The sequence below is a fragment of the Stegostoma tigrinum genome, chromosome 33, assembly GCF_030684315.1.
Source record: "Stegostoma tigrinum isolate sSteTig4 chromosome 33, sSteTig4.hap1, whole genome shotgun sequence".
NCBI lineage: Eukaryota > Metazoa > Chordata > Chondrichthyes > Orectolobiformes > Stegostomatidae > Stegostoma > Stegostoma tigrinum.
This window is the reverse complement of record NC_081386.1, coordinates 5,140,502-5,167,520: the sequence shown is the minus strand read 5'-3', so window position 1 is coordinate 5,167,520 and position 27,019 is coordinate 5,140,502. Positions and strand designations below refer to the sequence as shown.

The following is a 27,019-nucleotide window of genomic DNA, read 5'->3' as shown; positions in this document are numbered from 1 at the left end:
CCATAACAAATTAACTAGTCTCAGTGATATGTATTTAAAAGTTTTAAATAGTTAATACAAATCCCTTGGTGAACAGAATGAGGATGATTGTCTGACATTTATACCAAGATCGGAGCAGTGGATTTTTGGTGTATAATGTTGGGACCAGTGTCAAATGGAGAATCAAACATACTGCTATAAGAATAATTCAATTGGATGCGATTGGCCAAAACAAACTTTGTCATACTCTATATCATCTAATGTTGCTCTCATTAATTAATTACCTCACAAGCAATTAAGTTTAAATTTTTGTATAACACGCATCTGTCTGTCTCTGTTGATAAAATGAGCCAGTACTAAAAAATGGTGTTCATTTCCATCATTAATGTTTCTTCACTTTGAAAGAGTCGGTCTTGGACAGGTGTTGGACAAGTACAGGGTCTTTGCTGAATTTTTGCTTTGCCCTGTGGAAGGGCAAATTGGGTTAAATGCCTTGGGCCCTGCACCCTGGAAGGAAGTGCCCTATGGGTGGATGTAACTTTCCCAGGGGCCATAAGCCCCTAGAGTGATGTTCTTGCCATTCTGATGGACAGCACTGGTCTAAGAAGCTGTTCCCGATGTCCTGATGTTGTACCAATCTCCAACTCTTTTATTATCTTCACCGTGCTCTGCAGACCGGGGGAAGGTTCATTTACAGGGCACTCCAAATGAAATCTGTAACCTCAGAGCTGGTAAGAGGTGCAACAAAACAATATCCATTGCAAAATCATTACATCTTTGAGCTAAACAGCAAATTATAAAATAAGGCACAGATACATTGAGGAAAAAGAAAACAGCTTTCAATAACTACTTTAATTTGAAAACAAATTGTCCTAAAGAGCATTATTTAACAGAAACAACTGGGGAATCTGTTTTTTTTTAATTTATTTAATGACCTCTACAGATTAGTGTAAAACTGTTAACAGTGAGCTTTGAAATTAGAATTCATAAGAGACAGAATTTTGCCATAATTATTGACGAATCTTTGTGACATTAGGAGACCAACGGAGCCTATACACTTTATAAAGAACATCCACTTGACAGAGATAGCAAGGACTGCAGATGCTGGAGTCAGAGATAACATAGTGTGGAGTTGGAGGGACAAAGCAGGCAACATCAGAGGAGCAGGAAAGTTGACATTTTGGATCAGAACTCATCTTCAGAAAAGTCGAACTTTCTGAACACGAAAAGCCAACTTTCCTGATCCTCTAATACTGCCTGACCTGCTGTATTCCTCCAGCTCTGCATTGCGTTGTCTCTACTTGACAGACTTGTGACAAACCAAAAAAAAGTATAGGTCAGATGGTAGATACTAGAAGTCAGCGTCAGAGCTGTGAAACAACAAAGCCTCACAAGCACTAACAGTGCCCGGCTATGACAAAAGAATGCTACATCTGTTTTATGACATATTTTCAGAGAAAATAAGACAAATGTTTATTAATACAGAAAGGTTAATGTTGTAGAACCTTTTCTTATGGAAAGAGACTTGCATTAGACAACATATCTCCATTAATAAAGATAGACAGGACTGGTCAAAATGTTTCCATTCATATTTCCACTGATATCATACCTGAAGAACATTCAGATAGTAATAATCAACAATATTTTCCAGAAGAAGAAAATACTGAGAGCAAGCATCAGCAATACAACCCACTTGAGCTCATTGATGAACCTGTAACTGAGATTTTTCAGCCACCAAATCAGCCCATTAAACAAAATAATATAACAGATTTCACTTTGATGCTGGATTATGAGTGAACATAAGTTCAGGAGTAACCTTTCAATTCTTTGTCTTCCGAACAGGGATGAGTAGCACCAGTGAAAAAAGATAATGCTAAGTAAGCAGCAGTCCACCAGTAATGTGTGGACATTTGGAAATTCTGTCAGGTAGAAGATGCATTAGCTTGAACGTATGCTCTAAGAGGCTCAAGAACAGCTTCTTCACTGTTGTTATTAGGCAGCTGAATGTACCACTCTAATTTCAAATTTCATATTGATCTTACTTTGTGCACCTCCTGAGAAGCGGTAACTTTGTATGCCTAACTCTGACAAGGAACCTGTGAACTGTGTGTCCTTGTTTGCTATGATCTGCCTATACTGCTCACAAAACAAAAGTTTTCACTGCACTTAGGTACATATGACAACAGTAAATCAAATCAAAGCAAAGCAAATTAAATCAATAAGACAACCACAGGCAATGAAGGAAAACATGCAACCTTAACACTAAGTTGTGTTTAAATGCTTAAGAGTTGCATATGACTCCATGGAAGGTAGACCAATGTCTACCAATTCAAGACATTGTCAGAAAGAAGAAATGACCTGATCTGAAATTCAGGATACTGTGTGGAAGAAAGAACTCCTTTCAACAAAAAAAGTCAACTACCACACTGGCCATGAATGAGAATAAAGATTCTCCAGATGGAGTAGTGGAACATGGCCAGGTTGAGCAAGAATAATATCCTCTGCAAAGGACATCTAAAAGAAAAAAAATTCTCCCAGTGAAGAAATGATTGACAAAGAATCAGAATCAGTTCTTGAGTCAAAGGCTGACCAATCTCTCAAGTCCAAAGAGAAAATGATGAAAAACGTCAAGACAGTTTGAATTTGTGGTCAGGGAGTTCAGGAAGATGGGTCAGTTGTGAAGGTTAAGGTGGTTATATGCTTCAGAATATAGCTCAGAATCTGCCATCAATCGCCAACCTATTAAACTGATGCAGGATCTTGGTGCAGTTATATTACATTGCAATAATATCATTCATTTCTTGTACCACTGAGCCAGAGGATATTAGAACTTTTGAAATTTGGAGTCAGAGCAAAGCACTTGAACTTTGGAAACTGTGACACCATTCAATAGGATCACAGCTAAACTCAAACTTTTCACCTCCACTAAACTGCACTACCCCTTGATTCCTCTAATGCCCACAAATGTATTGATGATCCAGTCAGGTGACACGTTCCAAAGGTTCACTGTCCTCTGAGTCACACCTTGTCACATGATTATGCACTCTAGTTCTCAACTCCCCAAACACGAGAGAAAACCGTTTTTCACCTAAGTTGTCAAGGCCTCTAAGAATTGTACAGATTTCTGCGAGATTGTCTCTCGGTCTTCTAGCTTGAGAAGACATAATAAAAATGCAACATAACCACTGGCTTCATCATTCTGAACAAGCAATGATTTGAAATTGGCCCAAATTGTAGTTTAACTGCAGCCTCTGTAAAAGCTTTCAAATTTTATATTACAGATTTTATTATTGAAATGTGAATTAAAAAGCTACTGGCAACTCACTAATGTTGAATATTTCACAAACATTTGAACAAGAATGAATGGAGCTGCTGGAAGGTTTAAATGGGATCATGACAATAATAACAACGATGTTGAACAATTTGTTTTTAAAAAAATATACACCCAATACCATGTACATAGACATAAATAAACAGCAAATGGCCTGGCTGATTAATACGATTGGATTAAAAACAAAGTAATCTGGAGAAAAGCTTTTTGGCTGCAGCATTATACTGCAAGAAGGCTTTGCTTTTATTTTGGTTCCAAATGGCAGCAAATCAAGTCATTTTCTAAACAATATTTCCTCTCGTATTTGTATTGATTGCAATGTGATGTTCTGTCCTTAAAAACCAGAAAATGCTGCAAACAAGCATCAGGATTTTCAGAGTGCAAAAGAAAACATGCAATAAATATCACGGGTTCATCTTTCACAGCCTTGACAGTCACTACCCAGAATATTGGTCTGACAACTGGACTGACTGCCTGCATTTTTCTTTCTGTACATCCTCCCATTGAGATCTTGCGGCATAATGCCACATCTCAAATCAATGAGCGGGAAGTTTTGGATTAATGCTCTATTCCTGAACTTGATGGCTATAATGGTGTCTTCGTAATGCTGCCACAAAGGTTGAGAGTCACTTTGTAAATTCTTCCAAGACACGCACCAAAGGCAGGTTATGAATGGAAGAAATTCATGGTCAACCATGACCATAGCTCTAGGGAACATCATAAGACCATAAGATCATAAGACATAGAAGTGGAAGTAAGGCCATTTGGCCCATCAAATCCACTCCGCCATTTAAATCATGGCTGATGGGCATTTCAACTCCACTTCCCTGCACTGTCCCCGTGAATGGGCATGTTGCTACAGCTGGGTGAACTATACAATATGGCTACTTTATCCAGATTTTAACTGCAATATTTTATGCATACTTTCATCAAGACTGAATGCCGGTCCATTCTGACCCAAATCCATCTCTGACAATTCATTTTCTGTCCTCAAAAGTGGAAATTGTTCATCAGCGCTGTAGCTTGGGGGATGACTGGACTGAACAAGCCACTGTACGCACTCACTTGATATTTCCGAGTCAACTCTTTTAACCAACAAATTAACCAACTCTTATATCAGCAGTTTAATGTTTAAAATAACAGGAGAACATTATTTGGTTCATTGAATGTTCTGTACTAATATCTGCAGCAAAATTTTCTAGGATGCAGTATGGAAGATTCAGAAGTTAAAGCTGAAACATAATTTCTCGCTTTTCTACTTCAACATATGTGAAGCAGGCACACCCAGCATCTGTACCAATGAATGAATTATTGATCCTCTGTTTCTCATGGTATCTAAGCTGAAATGCAATAGCCCATCAATTTTGGACTGGAATTCAGCAATTAGCTGGTATAATGACATTCGCATGTGCTGATGAGTTCATTTACAGGGACAGTGGATTATCAATTAACAATACTGTTCCTGATTCAAAAAGATTTGAATTACGTGAAACCTGAATGTACAAAAATTTTTTTTTAGCAGATGAACATATCAAAAAATGGCAAAGCTCAGGAATAAATTCCAGAACAGTTGTGGGGTAAAGGGTCCTGCTAGCACATCAACTTCAAAAAGGAGCTTTTCAATAAAGGTTTTTTTTTCTATTTGTGGAATGCTTTCAGTCATTGCTGTTAAAGGGAAGATGCCATCAGTCAATGGCTATATTCCAGGAATTGTAGCAATTTTGTTGTAGATATCTTCAAAATAAAACAACACAACCTGTTCAGACATGTTTGCCTGAGACAGATAGGACTTGAACCCGGATTGTTTAGGACAGAAGTAAAGATAGTACCACTGTGTCACCAGAGCCCTGGCAGCTTTGTTTAATGTTTACTTGTGATTAGATCAGTGTTTTAGTCTGTATTAGTGAGTTGGTTAGCTCAGTTTGCCTACTGGCTAAGCAATGATTCACAGTCAATCCAACACAGTGAGTTCCATTGGTGTCTGGCTGAAGTAGACTGAAGCTGGGACATCCCTCCTAAACCTTCCCCTGAGATTGGAAGGCAATGGCTGACCAAAGCAGGCAAGAAAAGAGGACTCAACACATTAACTGCTTCTCTCCTAATAGATGCTGCCAGACCTGCTGAACTTCTCCTGCGCTTTCTGTTTTTGTGCAAGAGCCTGGAGTAAATATGTGAGAACGAACATAGGACATGCTTTGAAAGCAGTGCACACGAAACAACACCAGTACTGGAGAGGCTGGGCAGGTCTGGCGGCATCTGTGGAGAGAGAAACAGAGTTATCAGTTCGGATTCTGTGACCCTTCTACAGAACTATTTTGATTTTGTTTCAGATTTTCAGCATCTGCATTTTTGTTACATGTGGAACAAAATCTTCTCTAGCGTGGGGAGGAGAGGCTGGCTGGGAAATTGATTTGAAAATTCTTGACAAATCATCCCATCTTTTATTTGTGTGCGCCCAACATTTCGACTTGACTAATCATCCAGGCAATAAATAACCCAGGAAGACGAATGTTGTGCCACTGATTTGAATCATCAGTAACTTTCATTAACTCTATTAAACTCTCCTATGTTAGACTTCTCCTGCTGGTGCATGGTGTCATTGCTCTTACTCAATTCAAATTGACATAGAGTCATTAGTAAGTAATAGAGTCATACAGCATGGAAACAGATCCTTCCATCCAACCAATCCATGCCGATCGTAATCCCAAACTAAACCAGTCCCAGATAATAAAATGTGAGGCTGGACGAACACAGCAGGCCAAGCAGCATCTCTGGAGCACAAAAGCTGACGTTTCGGGCCTAGACCCTCTGATGAAGGGTCTAGGCCCGAAACGTCAGCTTTTGTGCTCCTGAGATGCTGCTTGGCCTGCTGTGTTCGTCCAGCCTCACATTTTATTATCTTGGAATCTCCAGCATCTGCAGTTCCCATTATCTCTAAACCAGTCCCATCTGCCTGCTCCTGGCTCATATCCCTCCAAAACAACACTGATCACATTTTTGGCTCTGCTCATGTGCTATTAAGCAAATTTGAAAGAGTTAAAAAGTACTGCAAAACGCTCAGCAATAACTGAGTGTAGCGAGCGAAAATGAACAATTCACGTTTCAAGTCGATGGTACTTTCTCCTGTTAAGGTCCAGGTATTGAGCTGAACTGCTAACTCTGTTCCTCCCTCTCTCCACGGGCGCTAGGTCAATTTGAGCTCTCCGAGCGCTGGGAAGAAATCGAGTGTTTTGCTTGAGCTGGAAGTTGAGAGCAGGGAAGAGCTGAGGGTTGATGTCTCCTTTAAGAGGCGGGCGGTGAGTGAGGTTCTCGCTGCTGTTTAGTGCTGGCCAGGGACTGCTTGGAGCAGTGAGTTCGCGTCAGAGAGACTGGCGAGAGGAGAGAGGGTCTACCGTGTGGAGCTAGGCGCACGGTGTAACTGCAACAACAATGACTGAGACAGCCAGCAACAAATCCTCAAAGGCATCGCAGCGGCTCAGAAATATCCGCAAAAACTCCATCAGCCGCAGGATATACTCGGCAGCTTATGAAGAGCATGAGAACAGGTAAGACCGAGTTTGGGGAATGTGTGTTTTGTATGGGGTTGGGGGGGAGAGAGAGTCTAGTTAAGAGAGAAATAAAGTGGTGCTTGTGACTAATTCCGTCCCAAAAACGTTCACTACAATTTCCAGCATTTGGAGAGGTTTGAGTTGTTTGGGATCTAACCCAAGTTCAGAATAAATCTTTACACTTCTTTCTAATTGAGGTGTACTCAGATGTATAATTAGGTCATTAGATGTACTTCGTCGTTTTAAATTTTAAATTAATAATTATTTACTTATAGAGAATGTTACCGAGACTGGAGGGGTTGAGTTACAAGGAGAGGCTGGGATTTTTTTCCCCGGAGTGTAGGAGGCTGAGGGGCCTAAATAGGGTGAATTGGTAAGGTCTTCCCCCCCCCCCCCCCCCGCAGAGTCCAAAACTAGAGCGCATTGGTTTAAGGTTTGGAGGGGGTGAGGGTAAGAATTTAAAAGGACCTAAGGGGCAACATTTTTACACATGGGGATTAGGTATATGGAGTGAGATGCCAGAGGTCATAGATCACAGAATCCCTACAGTCCTTCAGCCCAACAAGTCCACATTGACCCTTGGAGCATCCCACCCAGATGCATACTCCTATAGCCCACCTAATCTAGGCATCCCTGAACACTACGGGCAATTTTTTAGTATGGCCAATCCACCTAACCTGCACATCTTTGGACTAGTAGAGGTGAGTACAATCACAACACTTACAAACACATTTGGACAGGTACATGGATAGGAAAGTTTTGAAGGGATATGGGCTAAATGCAGATAAATGGGGCTAGTTCAGTTTAGGGAACCTGGTTGGTGTGGATGAGTTGGGCTGCAGGGTCTGTTTCCACGCTGTATGCCTCTAAATTATAATTTATTTGAGAAAGATGATTGGACATCATTTGCTTTTTACAAACTGCAGTAATTGGCAAAACCAGAACAGGAATGGATTGGAAGTGCTTTCTAACTGAGTGCCTCCTTTGGTGAGTTTAATGCTTTCGAGCTCTTGGATTTGAGACTGAGAGAAGTGCCTTTGTGTGTTTGTCTCATACAATCACAGTAACTCAGAGGATGATGAGCAGGATGACGAAAAGGCCGACTGCAGGGATCCAGAAGAAATCTTCCAGAATATTCAGATTCAGAAAGAAATTATCTCTAACATTCGCTGCAGACCCTGGCCAATGCGTCAGAAGTTAAAGGCGCTCAGGTAAGAAAAGAAAATCTTGCACCACTGGTTCCCAGGGCAAAGCTCCCACCACTGTTCCTTCTGAGCCCTGTGCAGAATTATTCTTTCCCTGCCTGACTCTGCTCAGATTTAATAAATCTAAAGACTTAATGGACACTTGGTATTCCGGCAGCTGGTGGACGCCCATCGATTACAATTGCACTCCTTTTGTGTTTCATCTCTGTCAAAAATGTTTCAGGCATACATGAAAGGGGCAACTGAGGAGAGACCTGAGAGATCTGTTTGCTTTTTGTAATGTCCCTTTATTCAGATTGTGTGACACTTGCACCAACAACGTCCCATCATTATTTCAGGTTGTCACCTTTCTCACTGGAACAATGTTCCAACTGCTCAGCATCAGACACCCCCAGATTTGTCACCTCTCTAGTACAAACAATGCCATAATCTGAATAACAACTCAACAGAGAGCTGCAGATGGTGGATATCTAAAACAAACAAAAACCAAAATTACTGGAGAAGCTCAACAGCTCAGGCGGCATCTGTAGAGAGAAAAAAACAGAGTTAATTGTTTCGAGTCCAGTGACCTTTCTTCAGAACTGCCATTAACTGTTATACATGCCATCAAGCACACAAACAGGTAGAGTACTTTAAAATAGAGAAGGGTCAATGGACTCAAAAAGTTGACTTTCCCTCTCCATGGATGCTGCCAGACCTCCTGAGTTTCTCCAGCAGTTTCTGATTTTATAGTAGAGTACTGCAAGATGATAATTGAAACTGAGAATAAATATCTTTCTCAATCTCCCATTACTTCAGTTTGTCTTGCTTAAATAACTTCCCAATCTTAGGTATTTTTAAACAACCTGTTCTGTGATATCAGTACACACCTCTGGAGCAGGTGGAACTTGAGCCCAAGCCTCCTGGTCCAGAGATAGGGACACTGTCGCTGAACCACACAAACCTGATACTGTCGTGGTCACAAATTTGAGAGTTTAACTGGTTTCTGATAACTTGCCAGTCTAATGGCTGAATCAGTTCAGCTCCATTTACAATGCTAGATATCTAGATATGTAACTTCTCAACTACAGTTTCACCTTTTGCAATTGTTTTCTGTTTCTCAAATTGGTTCTGCTGTAAAGTCATTGTATCCGTATTATTCTTGGTGATTACACAATTGGCCGTGGCTGAGGATGTCTCCAAGTCTCTCAACTTTCTCCTAGAATGAGAAGACAGCCAAGGGGAGGAAGAGAGGGGAAAACAAAGATGAAAAGTGAGAGACGCTGTATGGAAAAAGGGTGAAGTCAGTGAAAGGTGAAAGAGATGAAAGGGGAAGTTGAAAGGCTGAGGGAGAAACAGCAAAAATTTAAAATTGACATTCCACATTGATAGTTCACTTTGGGTCAGTCTGTGATCGATGTGAGGGATTGTGCTGTCCTCTGTGAGCTTTGCGGAATCTTACTCTGGAATCTTAACTGTGCTGTTTCAGTCATCGTGGATGTGCAGGACAAGCTTGGTGGATCACTTAACCTCATCCCGTTCTTGTTGTTATTGTGTTGTCATTCTGTTCCACACTGTTGCGCTGCAGGTATCATTTTGATTCTGTTTGTCAAACCATCTACAGTAATGTAACTCTGCAGACAGATCATAGCCAGCCAGTGCAGAATCAAATCCTAAAATTAAAAAATCATAGAATTTAATAAAATATGCATCGATCATGCTAATTTATCAGAAAACATAAGTAAACTGCAAATCTGGAAATATGAAACAAAAATTAGAATGTGCCAGTCAGAGGTTAATGGGTGAAACTTGTCAGAGGCAATGGTGCCAGTAAACACTGTGACTTTGGACATGAAAATCAAGCAGGTTAGAAAATGACTGAAAACAGAACAGAAATTACTGGAAAAGCTCAGCATGGCTGGCAGCATCTCTGAAGGAAAAAACAAGAGTTAACGTTTCAGGTCTGGACCTTTCCTCAGAACTGTTCCTCTCCAGACCCGAAACATTAGCACTGTTTTGTCGTTCACAGATGCTGCCAGACCCCCTGAGCTTTTTCAGCAACTTCTGTTTTGATTCCTGATTTACAGCATCCGCAGTTCTTTCATTTTTTTATTTAGAAATTGACTGATGTCTGAATAGCTTTCAGACTTTGGGCTAGAATCTGATCTTGGCTCCGAAATTTTGAATTCTAGTCTTTCCTCAGACTGAAACTAAAATGAACAAGTATTTAAATAAAATCGAAACAATAGGGAATGGGTGAGAAGTGATGACAGACACAGTCTGTGCACTGGCCTAAAAATATTTTGAAGAAACTGGGGAAATTGCCAGCTGACTTGGTTCAAGTTTACATTGGGAATGAGGAATCAAAGAAAATTAAGACTTTCAGTGGCCAAATAGTTAAGGTGATGTATTAGTATTCCGTTGTTCCGGACAGAATGCGAGCTGGCTAGGAACACAAAGAAACCATACATCTCTTAACTTCAATGATATGCCATTTCTCTGTAACCCTAAAGCCATCCGTCTCAAAAATCTATTCAAGTTAATCTTGAAAATTTAAACATAATTACAAAATGTTCGCTATCCTTTATTTGAATAACTGCTTCCTGATTTCATTCCTACATAGCTTTGTACAAAATTTAAGATGTTCAGAAAAAAATTGGATCCCTTAATAATCTGAAAATCTTCAATTTGCAATCTGATCCTTGCCAACAGAGCAGTGTCAGATATTTCCAATGTTGCATCACATCTGACTGGGTAAACTTAGTTCAAGTGCCATTAATCACAAGAAAGGGGAGGTGAAGCTTAATCCAGAGACCCAAGTAATGTTCTAGAGATCTGGGTTGAAATCATATCATGGCAGATAGCGGAATTTGAATTCAATAAAAGTCTGGAATTGGGAATCTAATGATGACCATGAATCCATAGCCAATTGTCATGAAAAATCTATTTGGTTCACCAATGTCCTTCAGGGAAGGAAATTGACATCCTTATCTGACATGTGACTTCAGTCCCACAGCAATGTGGAGATTCTTAACTTTCCTCTAGGCAACTAGGAATAGGCAATAAATGTTGGCTAGCTCGCCAGTGATGCCCTCACTCTGTGAATGAATTAAAAAATGCTGATCTTAACCAGTGTACTAACTTTGGTGTCCTGATTTAGCGAAGAGAAAAATGAAAGTATATACAATGCATTCGTAACTTTCAATACCCCAAAGCTAATGGAGTATGTTTGACAATTTCTCACTGTTATATGGTAGGAACCACAGCATGTAATTTGCGCATAGCATGCTCCCACGCACAGGATTCTCTGATAATGTCCAAATAATCTGTTTTAGTGAAGTTGGCTGATGATAGTTATGAGCTGGGACAATGGAAATAAATCCCCCGCTACTCTGTAAAACAGTGTCATGAGATCTTTCAAATGCATTTGGACAAGGCAGACATGCGCTTGGCTTAACACTTCATATGAAAGAGAGAACTTCGGACAATCCCCAGCTGGGACAGTCAACAGAGGTATTTGGCCTCAACACTCCGCAGTGGGCCTTAGATCCGAGGCACAGAAAGAGCACAGTGCTCATTGTTTACATTGTGGTCTTGAACCCTTCTGAATAAAAAAATCTGGACAAATGAAGAATGGCCAAAGAACTCCCCACACAAGATTAGCTCAAGGCATCAGAATAGGCTGGGACTATTTTCCTTGGAGGGTCGCAGTCCTTACAAGGGTTTATAAAATCATGGGCACGGATAGGGTGAATAGCCAAGGTCGTTTTTGGAGGGTAGGGGAGTCTAAAACTAGAGGGTATAGGTTTAAGGTGAAAGAGGCAAAGATATAAGAGACCTAAGGGGCAACGTTTTCATGCAGAGGATGGTGTCTGAAGGGAACGATCTGCCAGAGGAAGTGGTGGAGGCTGGTATTATCACAACAATCAAAAGAATGGGTATGTGAATAGGAAGGGTTTAGAGGAATATATGAAGAGAAGGGGTTTCAAGGGGATATGGGCCAAATGCTGGCAAATGAGACTAGATTAATTTAGGATACCTGGTTGGTATGGATGAGTTGGACTGAAGGGTCTGTTTCAGTGCTGTACAGCTTTGTGGCTCTATTGATCAGTTTCCCATGAGTAACATCTCCTGTCAGAATGAAAATGGCAACATCCAAGGTTAGGAAAATCGTTATTCAGGCCATATTAAGATCTCGTTAATCAAATTGTTAATGTTCATTAAAGTCATTGCTGGTGAGAAGAGGAAGAGAATCCTAATTAGCTTTGAACAGATGTAAATAAGGGCTGGGGAGAAGGTGGGATAACAATTGTGAAGAGAATACAACAGTATCTGCAAAGCGGGAGGGGAATTCGATAAAGCATGCCATACCCAATCAGTAACATCCTGGCTTCAGAATGGAGAGGCAGTGATTGCCATACCTGGCATAGCCATTTGAAGTACCAGGCTCAGAAAGGTTGGGCAATGCAGACAGTCATTGACAGGTTGGCTGCGCACCTTGGAAGGTGTGAAGCTGCTGGGGATCATAGGAAGGGCTATGAGAAAGGGGCTCCTGATATTTGGAGGCCTCACCAACATTTTTTAGGTGGAGGTTGGACACCCATTGCCGTGGAGGGCACCCGTCATCATGGAAATGGAAAGTGAGCAATGGAGGAGAAAATGGCTGCACCTAGAGTTTGGGTGGGAGGGGCCTGAGAGGGGGGTGCTGCTGGACCCACTGATGTTAGGGCTTTTAAAGGGGAAGGGCCACACATGCACATAGACACATGCAATCTATAGGACCCAGAGCTGTACTGGACATTGTCACGCACTGAGCCCTCTGTGTACTGCACCACACTTATGCAGATACTCACTAAGTGCTGCAGAGCAGACATGAGGGGATGTGGGGGGGGGGTGGGGGTTGGTGGTGGGCAGGGTGAGGATGGGGATGTGGCATGAGGAGGTCCAAAGAGGTCAGCAGTACCATATTTCTCTTCCCTGATGAGGCAGCAAACTCTCAAGCACTGAGGTCCTTCCAGAGAGCACCATCTCTGCTCACTCACTCATGCCGGGTCGACGTAAGATTTGGGCCTCAACAGAAAGATGGTATCTGGTGAAATCAGGGACACACATACTAAAGTGTACAACCAAGAACCACACTGTTGTCCATGACAGCAAAGTGCCCTCAATGTGTTTTCTTCTCTCTCTCCCTCTCAATATCTCACTGTGTCTTAATATACTCTGATGTGGACCCCATTGGCCCTGGAAGTTTGGTCAGATGAACTCAGGGATGGTTATTTCTGAACGTCCCAGATGTGCTGATGGTCTTTGAGCCAGAGGCAAGTGGACTCTGCTCACTGTGAATCTTCAGGGGCCAACGTGAGGGCAGGCAGGGTGAAGGTGGGGGTGGAGGGCCCCGGCTCCTCTGGATTGCCCTGAGAGGAGTCTCATGAGGGTCCTGATTGCAGTCCCCTGGCACTGCCCTGTCTCCTTGTGAGAAAAGGGCCCCTGGAGTGGACACCAGGCTCCCCATCCCCCTGTCACAGTGCTTTTGGTCCTGAGGACCAATGTCTAGAACAATGGAGTGTGGGTGTGTGTCCCTCTCCAGCAGCCCCTGAGGGTGCTGGGTCTGGCTTTCTGTCCGTGGAGACAGCATTACTCACTGCATTGCTGCAGCCTCTGGGCAATAAGGACCATTGTGTCCCACATCGCTGCCTGCTGCGTCTGCCTGCGCATGTGGACAAAGTCCCTGATTGCCCACACCACAGGGCCCTCCCCTGCCTGACGCTGAGCAGGAGCCTGGTCTCTGGGACACATCCGAGTGCCAGCAGCCTGGAGCGTTTCTCCCTCTGCCAGCTGAGAAGCTGTCACAGTGAGATGCCCACCAGCTGATGGGCCCACACAGTCTCAGCCCAATGCTCCCCCCACCAGCTGTCAGGTTCTGGGTGGATGGGACTGGGTGCAGAGGGCAGACTCGCTGGTGCTTCCTCTGCGGCTATAGTTATCCCTCCCTCGAAGGCAGAGAAGATGCTTTCTGGGGGGATTTGGGCATTTCCCAAGGACATCCCTGTTGGTACCGACCAGACAGAGCAGAAAGAAGGTGTTGTGGCCAGTGGATGAGCAATGAGTGACACTGACAATGGTGTTAATGTGAGAGATGCTGAAGAGAGACAAAGTTACTGATTCAGTGGGTGGGACACCATGTCTCTGCTTCCCTGCAGGAGTGGTCCCAGTCTTCTCCTGTCAGGGCCAGGATTCTCTCCCTCATAGAGAGTGAGGTGGCTGATGTCTGGTACCCCCTCCACCTGTAGGGGCTCTCTCTACCCTATGATGGCCATCTTCCACAGAGAGAGAGAGAGAGAGAGAGAGAGAGACAGAGGGAGGAAATGAAGGAAATGGCAGTGGCAGGCACTGCTGTTAGTGCTGGGGTTGCAGGGAGGGGGTGCTGTGAAGGTGAATGTGTTCTGAGCAAGTGAGGAGGCAACACAGAGACTGTGCAGGGAGAGGTTCATGGGGTTGAGAGCGAATGAGGGAAGGCGTTTCAGGGAACAGTGAGAGTGGTAGAGCATTAGCCTTGGGTGGGACGTGGATGCAGTTGCAGAGATAGAGTATGAGGTAGTAGAGAGAAGAGTGTGGCACTTACCCTGGAAGAGTGGAAAAGGACAGCACCTGCTGGCCATTCCTTTGGACTGTGGCCATGGCACTGACACAGGGTGGTGTGCTTGCCAGGCTCTGATGTTATGGCCTGTTGTGCTGGTCCTGGAGGAAGAGGATAGCCCTCAGCAGCAGCCCCCTATGACTGGGATCTCCAGGACCCGATTTGAGAACTGTGATGCTATCTTCCCAATCTCCAATACATTCACAATCCGTACTTAAGCAACCAGCATCAAAATGCCAGTGCGCATCTGGCTGCACACTGGCCTGACTGCCAGTCTTTAGCTGGATATCTCCTGAGTAGTGAGTTGTTCTGGGAATAGCCAGCGGTGAGATGGTGCCAGAATCTGGTACAGGGTACCCTGCAGGGTGGGCTAGGTGTTTAAAGAGGTGGGTTTGGTGAGAAAAGTGTCTCGGACCCGCAGAAGCAATCTCCTGCAAAAATCTCCAAATTGAATATGTTCAGCTGAGATTTAGCCGTATGTGCCTAGCTTTCTACTTCATTAACAGGCATCGAATTTGCTCACAGGCTGGAAAGCTGCAGAGTGCGAAAGAGGCAGGGAAGAGACTGTCTCTGAAGTTTCCTTTGAGCTTCTTTGGAAGAATGCAGGAGGCCAAGGTTGGGCTTGGAATATGAAGAAATATTTTGCAAAATCTGAGTCCCAATGTGCTCAAGGTTAGACTTGGCACAAAGTTCAATAGAGCTTGATATCTAATTCCATTTTAGTTTCTCCAATGTAAAGGGAATTGAACAAAAAAAAATACAGAAGGTCGTCATGTATTCAATGAGAATGTTTAAAGGGTTTTCAACTTTCAGCTTTGTGCTGAGCTTCCATAATATAGGAAACAACCAGTATACAGCCTTGGCACTTCGACAATAGCGTTCCATTCTTTAACATACAGTGACAGTTTTAAAACTACTGCATAGCAAGCAAGGTCTAAAATAAAACTGCTACACTGGGTAACTACAATTCACTAATGAAGGAACAACCTGAAGGAGTGAAATATCATCTTGCTGCGGCTGTATGATATGATGTCATTAAACGCATGTTAATTAGGAACTCCTCTGGTTGTTTTTAATATAAATATTTTTCAAAGTCAAAAGTGCTCCACTTTACAAATTACGTGAGAATGTTAAAAGATGCATGTTAACTGGTTAAACCTCTTTCTTTAAATTTGTGGAGAATGAATGGGCTTTTTATGACAAAATCTATTAATTACTAACAGGAGTCATATTTTCAAAAGTCTAATTTGCAGCCATCTGCTTGGGAATGTCAGGTCAGTCAATTATATTGGGCCCATTTAGGAACCATCTGTGGTTGTTCTGTAGTTTAATCATATTTTATAAAAAAAGAACCTTGCATGCAACCCCTTCCCCCCACCACAGACATGGTTCTTTTTGTCTCTCATTCTTTTTCTCTTTCATTCTCATTCTGTTTCTCTCTCTCTCTATCTCTCTCTCTCACACACACATTCTCTCTTACATTTTCTCTCTCTCTCTCACGTACACATTCTCTCTCTCTCACTCTGTCTGTCACACATCTCTCCCTCTCACTGTCTGTCTCTCTCTCACACACACACAACTCCTACTCAGATACTCTCTCTCAGACACACACCACACACACCACCCACACCCACACCACACACACACACCCACACCCACACCCACACCCACACCACACGCACCCACACCCACACCACACGCACCCACACACACCCACACACACCACCCACACACCCCACCCACACACCCCAAACACACACCACCCACCCACCCACACCACCCACACCATACACCCACACACACCCACACACACACACACACACACACACACATGCATCCAGTTGTCTGAATTGTTGAATAATAATTGCCTGTCAATATTTACATTTCAAATTCATTTCATAAACATTAATCTATATATAAATGTTTCCTCGTTAACACTGGTCCATCACAGTGTGGTATTAAGAAAAGATTAGAGGTCAGTTGACACTGTGACAAGACACTGAATCATGTTTGTCCATCTTGCATTTGTGGTGAAGGGTAATTTCACTGTCCCCTCCCTCATAAATCCTTTCAAATAAAATTTAGTTTCTATAATAGATGAAGTTTAAAAAGTTATGAACATTGAGCAAGGGATTGCAAGTAGACAAGCTGGTTCACACAGTGGGGAGCATTGACCAGATGCTATTGAGCCTGTATGCTATAATATTTTATGATAAAGCAGCAGAAGAGTGACCTTGAAAATGATGCAGTGCTCTGATACTGCAAACACAAAGAAAGTGCTGAACGGGTCAGGAACAAAAGGTCATAGATTTTAATATATTGGTAAAAGAAAGTAGAGGCAAAACGAGATGGTATTTTCTCTCTTGGAGAATTGTTAAGAACTGAAATGAACCCGAAATTGTGATGAAGCAGATTCAACAGTAGCTTTCCAAAAGGACTTGATAAATGTTTAATGGAGTCTGCTGAGTTCTAAGGAAGGGTCACTGCACCCTGAACGTTAACTCTGATTTCTCTGCACAGATGCTGCAAGACCTGCTGAAATTTTCCAGCACTTTCTATTTTTGTTTCTGATTTCGACAGTTCTTTCAGTTTTTATTTGGTATTTACCTCACTACCAGTATCAGTCTTACTAGTTTCCTCTAACTTAATGATAATAGCATTTAACTGTTTTGCACAGTCTCCCTGTGTCTGTGTGGGTTGCCTCCAGATGCAATAGTTTCCTCCCACAGCCCAAAGGTGCCCCTGCTAAATTGTCCACAGTGTCCAGGGATATGCAGGCTGGGTGGGTTAGCCATGGGAAATGCAGGTTTACAGGGAAAGGGTAGAGGGATGGGTCTGGATGAGACGATCTTCAAATGGTCTTTGTGGACTTGATGGGCCAATTGGCCTGCATCCACACCGTACGGATTCAATGGTTCAATTCTATGATACTCTTTGCTGGATCCAGATAGTAACTCATATATCTTTTTATCTGTTAAAGTCAATTCACATTTCTTATCGGTGTGCCTAGGCGCTGTGTTTCATAACCTTTCCTGCAGCTTAGTGGCGAATAAGTCTACCTTCCTTTAACTTAGAAGGTTTGGCTAATTTGCTCTTGTTCAAATATAAATATATTTAGATTGAGAGATGGTATCCACATGGGATAGAATCCTTTTTATATTAACCTTGTGGTGATCTACCAAGTTAGGAATTGAATTCAAAGGGAACCCCTTCAAACCTGGGCATCATCATCCTGGGCATATCTATTGGAATGGGAACTCTTGTGTTGGGAGCAGCCTTATGGCTGTTAGTGACATTTATTTCTGAGACTCCCACTGCAGGATTACCAATTGCATGTCACCTTCCAGACTGATTCTAATTCACAAAACTGTGGATGCTGTAAATCAGGAACCAAAACACAAGCTGCTGGAAAAGCTCAGCAGGTCTGGCAGCATCTGTGAGGGAGAAAACAGAGTTAAAGTTTCGGGCCCGGTGACCCTTCCTCAGAGCCACAAAACAGTCCTATTGCTGTATCAGTCAATGAGTATTTCCTGCAAAATACACTGTTTGCAGTACAGTGTGATGGTACTCTGCATAGTGCGGGAGTGGAGCGCACTGTGACCTGGGGCTGGAAGGGAGCACAGTACAAGTTGCTGCTTGTAATCAAATTTTCTTTTTGTTACAGACAAGCCAAGGAGATTGTATTGAAATATGAAGGCAGATTGACAAGGACAAGAGGCTATCAGGCAGCAGGGGCTGAAGTGAGTTAATTTGTGCACTGGGAACCCAGAGGATATTGGAACTGACTGTCCTATGAAAGATCATTAAAACATGTGCATCAGAGTTTCCTGTATTCGATATTTTTTAATCTTCTCCCATCTGTTGCATACTTATGCCCTGGGTTTAATTAAGTTGTCTTGAATGGTGCAACAAAGATCTTATGATCCTGTTGTCTCATTGGCTAAGTAATTAATTATTTGAAAGATGTAGTCTGAGTCCTTTGCTTGAATTCTGCTAAAATAACTCTTTAGCTTGGGCTTGATGCTAATATTTTAGTTGACTCAGTGAGCACTCTGCTCATCTTGTTTAGTTCAGCACTCCACTCTGCTTTAAATTTGTACAGAAGTATGGTTGACAGTTCAATGCTACTAAATTGTAATTAACTGCCAATTTTTAAAATTGCAGATATGGAAAAAATTTGGGCGACTCGTGTGTAATTTCACTGTGCTCTTTATCCCCTGGGAAATGAGAATCAAGAAGATAGAAAGTATGTGTTTTGTGCAAAAGTTTCACAATGCATGTTTTGTCAGATCACAGTTGCATTCACATGGTCCCCTGCTGCTAACGTTGACCAACCAATCTACTGTCACCCTGTTGCACTTTGGCACTGATTGAAACATGAGCCAAAGGCTTTGTCACAATGGTAAAGTTCTAGCTCATTGCATTTTCCAAAACTGGTGTTCACAGGAAGAAGAGGCAGGATCATGTATGTATCACAATTTATGTTTTGTGCATGAATTAAGTGAATTAAGAGGTTAGATTCTCACCCAGTATCCCCCTTGCCATGTTATGTTAATTTGACTAACTACTGGCTAACAACATGGAACTGAGCGTGGACTCCAACAGCAATAATGGTGAACTGGATAGTGCAATGAGTTATGTCGCTTGGGCCCTGGTTCTGATCTTGCAGTGATAGAAGCCTTTGCCAATCAAACAATTATAGATGAAATGAGCTTGGTAAATTTAATCTGCAATGAGTATAGTTTACACTGATGAGAAATGATGGCATTGGAAAGTAATAAGTGCATGGTTTTAAAATTGGTGTTGAAGCACAATTTTTGAGATCGATGGAGGAAGATTTGATTTGATTTATTTATTGTCACATGCATTTGTCACAAATACAGTGGAAAGAACTGTTGATTCACCCTGGCCCCGTCTCTGTTTGATGCTGGCTCCAGATTCCATTCCATAATCCTATGTTTTGCAAACAGCAGTGTTGCAGGTTACACTTTGCAATCTATATTAACACTGAACATTAATTTCACATTGAAGCAAAAGGTCAGCTGTGATCTTATTGAATGGCGATGCAGGCACAAAGGAACATAGAATCCCTACAGTGCAGAAAGATGCCATTCAGTCCATCGAGTCGACATCAATCTGCTGAAGAGTACCCCACCCAGACCCACCCACTTACTTTATTCCTGTAACTCTGCATTTTCTATGGCTAATCCACCTCACCTGCGCATCTGTAGACACTACAGGCAATCTCGAATGGCCTGTCCACCTAACCCCCACTTCTTTGGACTGTGGGAGGAAACCACAGCATCCAACAGAAACCCACACAGACACAGGAAGAATGTGCAAACTCCACACAGACAGTCACCTGAGGCTTGAATCAAGCCCAAGTTCCTATGTGGCAGCAGTGCTATGGGAAAATAGCTAATCTCTCCAATGTTCTATCATCACAACAAAAGCATTGCTGCACTGAAAGTGTTCAACTGTTGTACATACTCATGACTAATGTTGTCATTTTTAGGTCACTTTGGCTCTGGAGTTGCCTCGTATTTTATCTTTTTGAGATGGATGTTTGGCATCAACATTGTGCTGACCATAATGACTGGAGCGTTTGTTATATTACCTGAGGTAGGTGCAGTTGCTAACTGCGTTGTGTTTGCAGTTGATTTGGTCAAAATTGTCTGCCTGTATTTTGTCCCATACACAGGACTGTAATTGCTGTTCTCATTGTTTATCACAATTCTGCCTTGTTTATAATGGGGTGGGGGGGTTGACTATCGCCTTCGATAAAAGCTATTATAAAGCCTTTCCATAAGGCTGAGGCAGCTTCTCACTCTGCCCCCCACCCCACCCCTCCCCGCTTCGTGTTGCTTTGCCATCTGTTACAGAGTCATACAGCAAGGAAACAGACTATTCAGTCCATGCTGACCATCTGCCTGCACTTGGCCCATATCCCTTCAAACTTTTTCATTCATGTACTCACCCAAATGATTTTTGAACATTGTAACTGCACCCATATCCTTCCTCTGGAAGTTCGTTCCACCCACAAAATGTTTACCCCTCATGTCTTTTTAAAATCTTTCTCAACTTTGCCCCCTCTAGTCTGGAAATTCCCCACCCAAGGGAAATCTCATCTCATCCATGCCACTCATGATTTTGTAAACCTCTATAAGGTCTCCCATCAACGTGTAGTGTCTCAGCCCAACACTTTTCATTAGCTTCTCATTAGCGCAGTGTCCATCTTCAAAAGAAGCCTCTCCAAGCTCTCCCAGGGAGGCCCTCTCTTTGTTCCCCTTCCCTTTTGCAAACTCCTTCCATGTTAAAAGACATTTCATAAAGTTAAGTTGAGACTAAGCGCATAAAGAAAAGGGAGCAGGAGGAAGTCATTCATCCCAGTTTGCTGCAAAGTCTGATCTTGGCTGGTCTTCTACTTAAACACCAATTTTCTGTGCTGTCCCCATACCCTTTAATTTTTTTTTTACAGAATCCCTGCAGTGTGGAAGCAGGCCATTCAGCCCAGACTGACCCTCTGAGCAGCATCCCACCCAATCCCTGTAACCCTGCATTTCCCATAGCCAATCCACCCAGCCTACACATCTTTGGACAGAAATCCACACAGATACAGGGAGAATGTGCAAACTCCGCACAGTCAGTCACCCTGAGGGTAGAATTGAACCTGGGTCCCTGGCACTGTGCAGCAGCAGTGCTAACCACTGAGCCACCATGCAGCCCATTAGAAATGTATTATTCTCACACTTAATGACTGAGCTACCAGAGCCCAATAGCAGAAATTGTTGTTATAAATTAAACCAAAAGGGACGCCCATTCCATACTTGGTCATCTCGTGTTTGGATTGCATTTATAATAGTCTGTATGTCTCATTGATAACTAGAAAAGGAAGCAGATCCTTCAAAGAATTTTCTAATGTAACAATTTACTGTGTGGCATGGGCTGTTATCAACTTGCAGGAATTAACATATCCAATTCCCTTTTGAATTACTTTGATGTGCATTGACATCAGTTCAGCGAAGTCGTTAATGAGATTGCATCTGTTTTGTGTTTCTTTTACAAGCTTTTAGCCGGCGCACCATTTGGAAGTGTTCCCAGCAAAACAATTCCTGCAGGATACATAGCATCAGCACAGGATCTGGACACCATCTGGTCACTTGGGGCAAGCTTCTCAGTGTCCTTTATTACTTTACCAACATTGCACCCCAGTGATTTGCTCAAACATTCAATTAGACCGTGCTGCCATTTCTCTGACTCTCATTCTGTCCATCATGCAGGGCTACCTCCAATATTCCGTCATGTTCTACGGTTACTACGGCAATGAGAGGAAGATTGGGAGGGCAGGCTACCGTTTGCCTCTGGCCTACTTCATGGTGGGAATGGCTGTGTTTGCCTATAGCTTCATCATTCTCCTGCGGAAGTAATTATTGTGCTTACATATTCATGTACCATCACAGCGTCTGAGTTCTCTCATGGACTTTCTGTAGGTTTTGCAGCGGTTGCCATGCTAACAAGGAATCAAAGGGGGTTTTGGGGAACTCGAACCGTACCAAGCTCATCGTCAGGGCTCTCCTCTAGAACCCCCAAGCCCACAGGAGCTGGATTGGCAGAATGGGCAATGGGGGGTCACACAGACACCCCAGACTATAGGGAAGAGCACACACCCAGAGAGCAGGAGCATTGGGCAGCAATACCAGCTCTTGGACGGACTGGATGGCGTCAGGTCAGCAGCAATGGGTGTCAGGCCACAAGCTTGAATGAGTGCTTTCACTGAACAGATCCCTTTGCCTCAGATCTGCTGCTTAGATCTCGACAGACCTTGCCAAGCGTAACTGTGCATCATGGCGACCACAAGGGGGAAGTGATGGCCTAGTGGTCTTATGGCTGGTCTGTTAAGTCAGAGACCCAGATAATGTTCTAGGGCCTCAGGTTCATTCTGCTACAGCAGATGGTGGAATTTGAATTCAATAAATATCTGGAATTAAGAATCTAATTACGGCCATAATTCCATTGGGGATTGTCGAGGGAAAACCCATTGGATTCACTTTAGGGAAGGAAACTGCCATCCTTACCTGGTGTGGCCTACATGTGATTCCAGACCCACAGCAATGTGGTTGACTCGGAACTGCCCTCTGGGCCGTTAAGGATGGGCAATAAATGCTGCTTAGCCAGCAATACCTGCATCCTGTTTATGAATAATAAATAAAGAACAATACCATTAGTTTGAGCCTTCAAGCCCCAACTGCCATTTGTAAGAACCAGGTCAACAGCCTGATTTTTTTTATTATTTAATTTTAAACTTAATTTGATGATTCAAAATTTAAGTTTCATCTTGAACCAGTAAGTTATGTGGGATTAGTGGGGAGGAGGGTTAAAATTGAGGTCATTATCAGAGACTCGTACAAGTTATTTCTTCTGGCTCCTTTCATCACACTTCATCCAATAACAAGATACGCAGATTGTTATGTTTTTTGCAAGGTCTGAAATAAATACTGATTGGCAGGGAATCAAGGAAATGTATGTGTGTGTATGGCCGTTTCTGTATGTATGTGTCTGCCTGTATGTATGTCTTTGTGTTTGTGTGTGTGTGCGCACCTCTGTGTGTGTCCATCTATACATATATGTTCGTGTGTGTGTGTGCATCTGTTTGTGTATATGCTTGTGTGTCTATCTGACTGTGGTTTTGTGTGTCTGCATATATTTCTGTGTCTGTGTCAGTTTGTGTGTCTGTGTTTGTGACTGTATGTATGTGTGTGCCTTTTTGCGTGTGTGTGAGAGTGTGTGTGTGCACTTGCCTGTCAAAGTGCACAGTAATTTCTTAATTGCTTCATTCTTTAGAATGGCGAAAAATTCCCAGTTAAGCATGGCTAGTGCTTCTGATGAGAACTACACCTTCTGCTGGAAGATCTTCTGTGCCTGGGATTATCTGATTGGTAATCCAGAAGCTGCAGAGAGTAAAACGGCTGCAGTAATCAACAGTATTCGGGTAAGGTGCTGCTAATGACCCATCCCCATCTCTCAGAAATATGTCATAGAATCAGACAACGTCGAAAAATACCATTCATCCCAGTCCCCTTGTGCCAGCTTTGGGAATGAGCTCAGTCCCACTTCTCTGCTTTCCCCACACACCTTTCCGTTTACAAGATTCATTCCTTTTTGAAAGTTATTTGGGAAGCTACACCCATCTGTCTTTCAGGCAATCTCGTCCAGCTTGCAGTTACTTGCTACACTTGAAAAAGAAGCTCCCCTCTCATGATTGCGCTGTTGTCATCAATCTGTGTTTTCTGGTAACTGATCCTCCTTATTCACTGTCAACACCTCTGGTGTCGTTCAATCTTTGTATTTCAACCCAGAGCTTGTTTTGTCTGTATTGTGGAAGAGTCAGCGATGGTTGCTGACAGATTAATCACACTTGTCCGTTTTTCTTTTGAAGGAAGCAATTCTGGAGGAGCAAGTGAAGAGGAAAGACAGAAGCTTGTAGGTATCAGCCAGAGGGAAGATGTGAAAATCCAACACTATCTATCAGACAATAAAATGTGAGGCTGGATGAACACAGCAGGCCAAGCAGCATCTCAGGAGCTCCTGAGATGCTGCTTGGCCTGCTGTGTTCATCCAGCCTCACATTTTATTATCTTGGAATCTCCAGCATCTGCAGTTCCCATTATCTCTGATACTATCTATCAGACTGTGCTTTAACTCAGTGAGAAGTAATGTCATGCAGCACAGATGGGGCCCTTTGGCCCATCAAGCCTGCACCAGCCTATTGTGACAAGGTGTATTTTGTTCTTGTTTCGAAGAGACATTTTAAGACTAAGGAGGAGAGCTATCTGTTTGAGTCCAATAAAGTAAACAGTTTATGAGGGCTTTTTTTAAGTTGGAACAAGAGAAGCAGCCTGAATGGGTGGGGTCAAGCTCCTGCAGAGTCAGGATTTTTAGTTTTAGATTTTCAGTCGCAGAAGGTTTTAGGTTTTCAGTCGCTGGGGTCTTGAAGCTAGGTTTGAAAGCTGCGGTAAATCTCTCCCTGCTACTTTCTCTGAGTTTTCTTTTGTTTCTTTTTCCTCCTGGACTGGAGAATTGCATGTGGGGCAATCTATTTTGCTGCATTTACCTTTGCTGAGGGTATGATTATGGGATGTTAGTGTATTAGATAGGTTACTGTTCAGTGATTAAATAATCTATTACTCTGTTATGTTTTCCAGTAGAATTACATTATTCCAATTGCTTCTTTCTTTTGTTGTATTTTAATGTATAGCGTATGAATAAAGCATGTTTTGCTTCAAGACTGATAGTTTGACCAATCGAATTGCATCTGGAATGCAAAAACTGGCGTTTGTCTTTAAAATAAGAAAACATTAGGGTCCGGGCTACGTTTTTAATTTATTTTCAGGGGGTTTGATCTGGTACATAACACTATCTATGGTAACATTCCCCACCTTGTTTCTCTAGGGCAGTGGTAATAAGCTTAAGGATCCTTGCCAACATTCTGGTGCTCCTCTCACTGGCTGGCAGTATTTACATCATATATTTTGTCGTCGATCGCTCACAAGAGTTGGAGCGCACGAAAGCTGAGTTGTCGCTTTGGGAAAAGAATGAGGTAGAGCCCTTGTTCTTGAGGTGTTCTGGACAGACAGTGTTTATCACATGAATACACTGATACACTGCCTGGTTTCTGTTTAGGTGAGTGTCGTCGTTTCCCTCATCACCATGATTGCTCCCTCGGTGTTCGAGCTCGTGGCCCAGCTGGAGATGTTACACCCGAGAACCACCCTGCGCTTCCAGCTCGCCAGGTAGGACCACAGGTGGGACTTTTCTTTTGCTGGAGTTGAGGGGCGACCCTATAATGGGTTATAAAAACATGAGGGATATGCTTAAAAGTGAATGACAGGTAATTTTTTTTCCCACAGCGTGGGGAATTTCAAGACAAAAGGCCATATTTTTAAGGTAAGAGGAGAGAGATTTAAAAACAAAACGGCATGAGGAGTAACTTGTTTACAGTAAGTGGTGGATGTGTGGAATGAGCGTTCAGAGAATGTGATCGATATGAGTACAGTTACAAGGTTTAAAAGGCATTTGGATAAGTACATGAATAAGAAATGTTTGGACAGATATGGACCAAGTGCAGGCAGGTGGAATTAGTTTAGTTTGGAATTATGGTCGGCATGGACTGGTTGGACAGAAGGATCTGTTTCCGTGCTATATAACTATTTGATGTATGGCTATGACCCTCTCTTCCGCCCAAAGTGATACTCTCCTTCAGCGATCAGTCACTCACTGGCACTCATTCAGTCACCCATACCCGCCATCCACTCTCTGAGTCAAGAGCGAAAACATTACAGCTGCTGTAAACTGCTGTGGCCTCGGAGGAGGGCAGAAGGTCCCTCTTGTGGCAAAGTGATAGTGAGGGGAGGCAATGGCTTAGTGGTATTATCACTGGACTGTTAATCCAGAGATCCAGGTAACATTTTGGGAACCCAGGTTCAAATCCCACCGTGGCAGATGGTGGAATTTTAATTCTATAAATATCTGGAATTAAGAGTCTAAAGATGATCGTGATCCATTGTCAACTGTTGGGAAAAACTCATCTGTTGTTGCTGATATCCTTTAGGGAAGGAAATTGCCATCCTTACCTGGCCTGCATGTGTGATTCCAGACCCACAGCCATGTCTCAACTGCCCTCTGGGCAATTAGGGATGGGCAATAAATGCTGCCTGGCCAGTGACACCCTCATCCTGTGAATGAATTTTAAAAAAATTCCCTATCTGTGGACCAGGAGACATGGATTCAAGTCTCACCTGACCTGGCAGTGTATAATAACATCTCTAAATTTCTGAAGAAGGGTCTCGACCCGAAACGTCAGCCTTCCTGCTCCTCTGATGCTGCTTGGCCTGCTGTGTTCATCCAGCTTCACACCGTGTTATCTCTCATAACATCTCTGAATGGGTTAATTGGAAAAATAGGGTAACAGAGGAGATGAAGCTGAACAGCCGCGTGAAATATTGCAAACTCTGCGGAGAGAAGTTGTGATATCCAGCTCACATCCAGCAACGAGTGGTGCTGGTGAATTAAGTGTGTGGATTAACCCATCCCAGATGGGAAAGCCAGTAAAACAAAACAATCATCTACTTGAAAAGGAATGTACTGGTCCACCATGCTGAGCTATAAAAGATGCATTGCACCAGTATGTCATTTGTGAGCTTTAGTGGATTTTTTTTTCTATTTTCTTCTAACCAACCCATTCAGTCATGTTATTGCTCACCTCTGGGGCAAGTGGGACTTGAACCACAGGTCTCCCAGCCCAGGGTTGGGACACTACCACTGCTCTGCAAGAGGGTTTTCT

At 42.8% G+C, this 27,019-nt stretch overlaps 1 protein-coding gene across 1 annotated transcript in view; it reads left to right on the top strand.

The window, feature by feature from the left end:
* Positions 1–6,487: 6,487 nt before the first annotated feature.
* The window catches only part of LOC125467381 (transmembrane channel-like protein 3), a 54,960-nt gene continuing 34,428 nt past the window's right edge, over positions 6,488–27,019 (top strand). The window contains exons 1-11 of the mRNA XM_048563148.2: positions 6,488–6,855; positions 7,923–8,069; positions 18,344–18,419; positions 18,844–18,925; positions 20,195–20,301; positions 21,746–21,844; positions 21,960–22,102; positions 23,521–23,668; positions 24,116–24,159; positions 25,129–25,276; positions 25,360–25,469. Of these exons, the coding sequence (XP_048419105.1) occupies positions 6,740–6,855; positions 7,923–8,069; positions 18,344–18,419; positions 18,844–18,925; positions 20,195–20,301; positions 21,746–21,844; positions 21,960–22,102; positions 23,521–23,668; positions 24,116–24,159; positions 25,129–25,276; positions 25,360–25,469 (1,220 nt within the window). The 5' untranslated portion in view covers positions 6,488–6,739. The remainder of the gene's footprint in view (positions 6,856–7,922; positions 8,070–18,343; positions 18,420–18,843; positions 18,926–20,194; positions 20,302–21,745; positions 21,845–21,959; positions 22,103–23,520; positions 23,669–24,115; positions 24,160–25,128; positions 25,277–25,359; positions 25,470–27,019) is intronic.